The sequence below is a fragment of the Quercus suber genome, unplaced genomic scaffold, assembly GCF_002906115.3.
Source record: "Quercus suber isolate HL8 unplaced genomic scaffold, Cork oak 2.0 scaffold_41, whole genome shotgun sequence".
NCBI lineage: Eukaryota > Viridiplantae > Streptophyta > Magnoliopsida > Fagales > Fagaceae > Quercus > Quercus suber.
This window is the reverse complement of record NW_027069506.1, coordinates 589,263-592,648: the sequence shown is the minus strand read 5'-3', so window position 1 is coordinate 592,648 and position 3,386 is coordinate 589,263. Positions and strand designations below refer to the sequence as shown.

Sequence of the window (3,386 nt, the reverse complement as noted above, 5' to 3'; positions counted from 1 at the left end):
TAGAGTTTCAATCTATGACATCTACTTCTGATGATTGCCCTTATTTATTATTAGACTAATATACCAATTGATTTTTGGTATAGGTGGGGATTAAACCTCAAATCTTTTATTCAAACATCAAAAACTTCACAAATTGGACTAACTAGAACCTATATAATATCAATTTTAATATTGGCTCAACTATGAAATGTTTTACCTATGTGTCAAAAGAAAATTTTACCCCCTCGTGATACTTGGGTATAAAAAGAATTTTAATGGTTATGAAATAGGATGTCTACATAAAGGGGGGAAAAGTCTTGGAAATACTTGGAGCTACATTCTCTTGTAAATTTTTGTCATTTAAGACTATTTGTAATAACATGTTTGGATATTTATGAGAATCGTACCCTTGTTATTATAATTTTTTTGACAAAATTAGATTTTTGGCTTGTAAGGATTTAGGGTTGTTTTTATTTTAGCCATTTAGATGTCTACATAAAGGGGGGAGGGGGGAAGTCTTGGAAATACTTAGAGCTACATTATCTTGTAAATTTTTGTCATTTAAGACAATTTGTAATAACATGTTTGGATATTTATGAGAATCGTACCCTTGTTATTATAATTTTTTTGACAAAATTACATTTTTGGTCCGTAAGGGTTTAGGGTTGTTTTTATTTTAGCCATTTAAATTTCAAAATTTACATTTCAATGCTTCATTTTTCCCCCTCATATTAGCCCTAACTTGAATTTCTGTTATTATAATGGTGACAACTTTCATTATGTGGGCGTCTTAATAGATGACACTTGTCTATAACGTAACTGTCAGATTATTAATATAAATATACTTATATAGGGTACATGTCTTAATAGAAAGCAAATATTTGGCACTTAACATACTAGATTACTAACATAAATGGACAATAGGGCCAATATGAGAATAAAATTAAGTATAAATGGTCAAAATAAAAATTTTGAAAACGTAAGATGTCAAATGAAAACAATCTCAAACTTTAAGATTTAAAAGTGTACTTTAGTGTTTTTTATTTTTTAAAATTAATGAGGGATCCTAAATTTTTTTCTTTTTGGAAACTTAAAATACCAAAATGAAATGGGATTGACTCCATTCTTATTCTCTCTCCTTTTTTTTTTTTTTTTAAAGAGAAAGACATGTGGCTACTAAACAATCCAAGTGTTAGAACATAACCTTGTTAAATACAATTTTCATCTCATTATTTTTCTTTATTTTTCTCTTCTTTGCCTCTCTCTCTCTCTCTCCCCTAAGTCACCAAGCTATTGTATTTCTCTTTGGGAGCAAACAAAGTCAAAGAAGAAGTAGAAGACAAAGAAGGAGAGGAAGAATATCTATTTAGTAACAACGTGTCTTTCATCTAAAGAAAAATGGAAGAGAACACGAGGCTTTTAAATGGATGGGGATCAAGCCGGTCCCAAGAAGAAGTAGAAAATGAAGAAGAATTGAGATCAATCTATGTTTTAATCCTTAGATTGTTATCTTTCATCTTAAAAACATGGGAGAGAGCGAAAGAACGGGAGGGGAGCCGGTCCTAAATGAAACTATTGGCAAATAGCCCAATACCAAAAATTTTTGAGATGGAATTGGGCCTTCACAATAACAACAACATTTCTTGTACTGGCCATATTAGGCTTATATTCGTATTGGGCCTTTTGGGTCCAATATTATGAACAAAAGGCCCACAAAATAGAGAAGTGGCGACTGAGAAGGGTTTTTTGGCGCGAAACCGTTGGGTCCCTCTCCTTATTTTCCCGCCATATCTAGCCCCCTTTCCTTAGAATTCAGATCTCTCAGAAACTCACTCAGAGTGAGAGTGAGAGAGAGAGAGAGAGATAGAGAGAGAAAGCTAGGGTTTCTGAATCCGACTCAGAAGAAGAAGAAAATGGAAGCATTTGGTGGTTACTTCGTCGATGAAAAAGCCGTTCGAGTCGAAACCATTTTCCTCGACTTCCTCCGAAGGTTTCTTCTTTCGCTTTTCCAATTGTGAAATTTTCAAAATTTTCAAAATTTTGTGCGTTTTTGTGTGTGTGTGTGTGGATATATATATATCTATCTTTCTATTTTTTTTTTTGTGAAATTTGTGGATGGAATTTCAGCTTTAGGGTTAGGAATAATGCGGCGGAGCCGTACTACGAGGCGGAGATTGAGGCGATGAGAGGGAGCGAGTCGAGCACGATGTTCATCGACTTCTCGCACGTGATGCAGTTCAATAATCTTCTCCAGAAAGCCATTTCCGACGAGTACTTGAGGTTCGAGCCGTATTTGAAGAACGCTTGCAAGCGGTTTGTGATGGAGCAGAGGCCGACTTTCATCGCCGACGATAACCCTAACAAGGATATCAACATTGCCTTCTTCAACCTCCCAATTACTAAGAGGTATAATTTTTTATTAAAAAAAAAAAATTTAAAATGTTTAATTTTTTTTTTTTTGAAATGATTTGTATTGAGCAATTGGGTTTTTTCTTCAATTATGGAATGTGCTTGTATTGTATTGTTTTGTTTTTTTCTTTGAGTTGAGTTGTGTATTGGGTGTTATGAGAAATTGAGAAGATTGCTTGCTAGTTGATATGGGCAATGGTGACAAGGTGATATATTTCTATTAGGAGTAGGTTTTTGGTGAAAGAATATATGATCTTTTGGAAATTGACAATGGTTAATGATAAATTATCGATTGTTCCAAAAGCTTAAATTGATAGAAAATGGTGAATTTAGTTACTTAATCGTATTTCGAACACTCCCCCTCACATGTGATTTTTAACTTTTTGATGGAAGAGTAGAGATAGACAAGGTTTAGACTTAGGACCATCTACACTGATGCCATGGTCCCTTAAGGTGTTAGGAAATAGTGAATTTAATCATTTTACCATAATTCTAACAATACTCGCCCGTAAATTTTAATGGTTTTTGAGCTTTTGTATCTTTTGCCCACAGGTTGAGGGAATTAGCTACAGCAGAAATTGGAAAACTAGTATCAGTGACTGGAGTGGTGACCCGCACGAGTGAGGTTCGACCAGAGCTTCTCCAAGGGACTTTCAAGTGCTTGGAATGTGGGAGCATCATAAAAAATGTTGAGCAACAGTTTAAGTACACTGAGGTGGGTCTGAAGTAGTGATTAATTTGTTGCTTATTTGAACAAAATATTGTGTTTCAGTGCCGTCTACTGAGCACAATGGTGGATTGTAAAAAATGAAACAGTAAAAAAAAATAATATATATATATATATATATAAATCCAATAGTTATGAAAAAGATGATTTAAACAATATATGTGTCAGTTGAAAACATAAAAAAGTGTCAGTTGAATTACAAAATTTATTGTAACAAAATTTCACAATGGTGTGAAATCCCATAATTGACATTGACCCTAAAATTCAAACA

General features: G+C 33.5%; 1 protein-coding gene across 1 annotated transcript; it reads left to right on the top strand.

Annotated features, from left to right (window-relative positions):
- Window positions 1-1,756: 1,756 nt before the first annotated feature.
- LOC136066621 (DNA replication licensing factor MCM6-like) lies at window positions 1,757-3,118 on the top strand. The gene is made up of 3 exons (XM_065771265.1): window positions 1,757-1,969; window positions 2,107-2,385; window positions 2,941-3,118. The coding sequence occupies exons 1-3, from the start codon at window positions 1,893-1,895 to the stop codon at window positions 3,116-3,118; spliced, it is 534 nt and encodes a 177-aa protein (XP_065627337.1). The 5' UTR covers window positions 1,757-1,892.
- The last annotated feature ends 268 nt before the right edge of the window (window positions 3,119-3,386 follow it).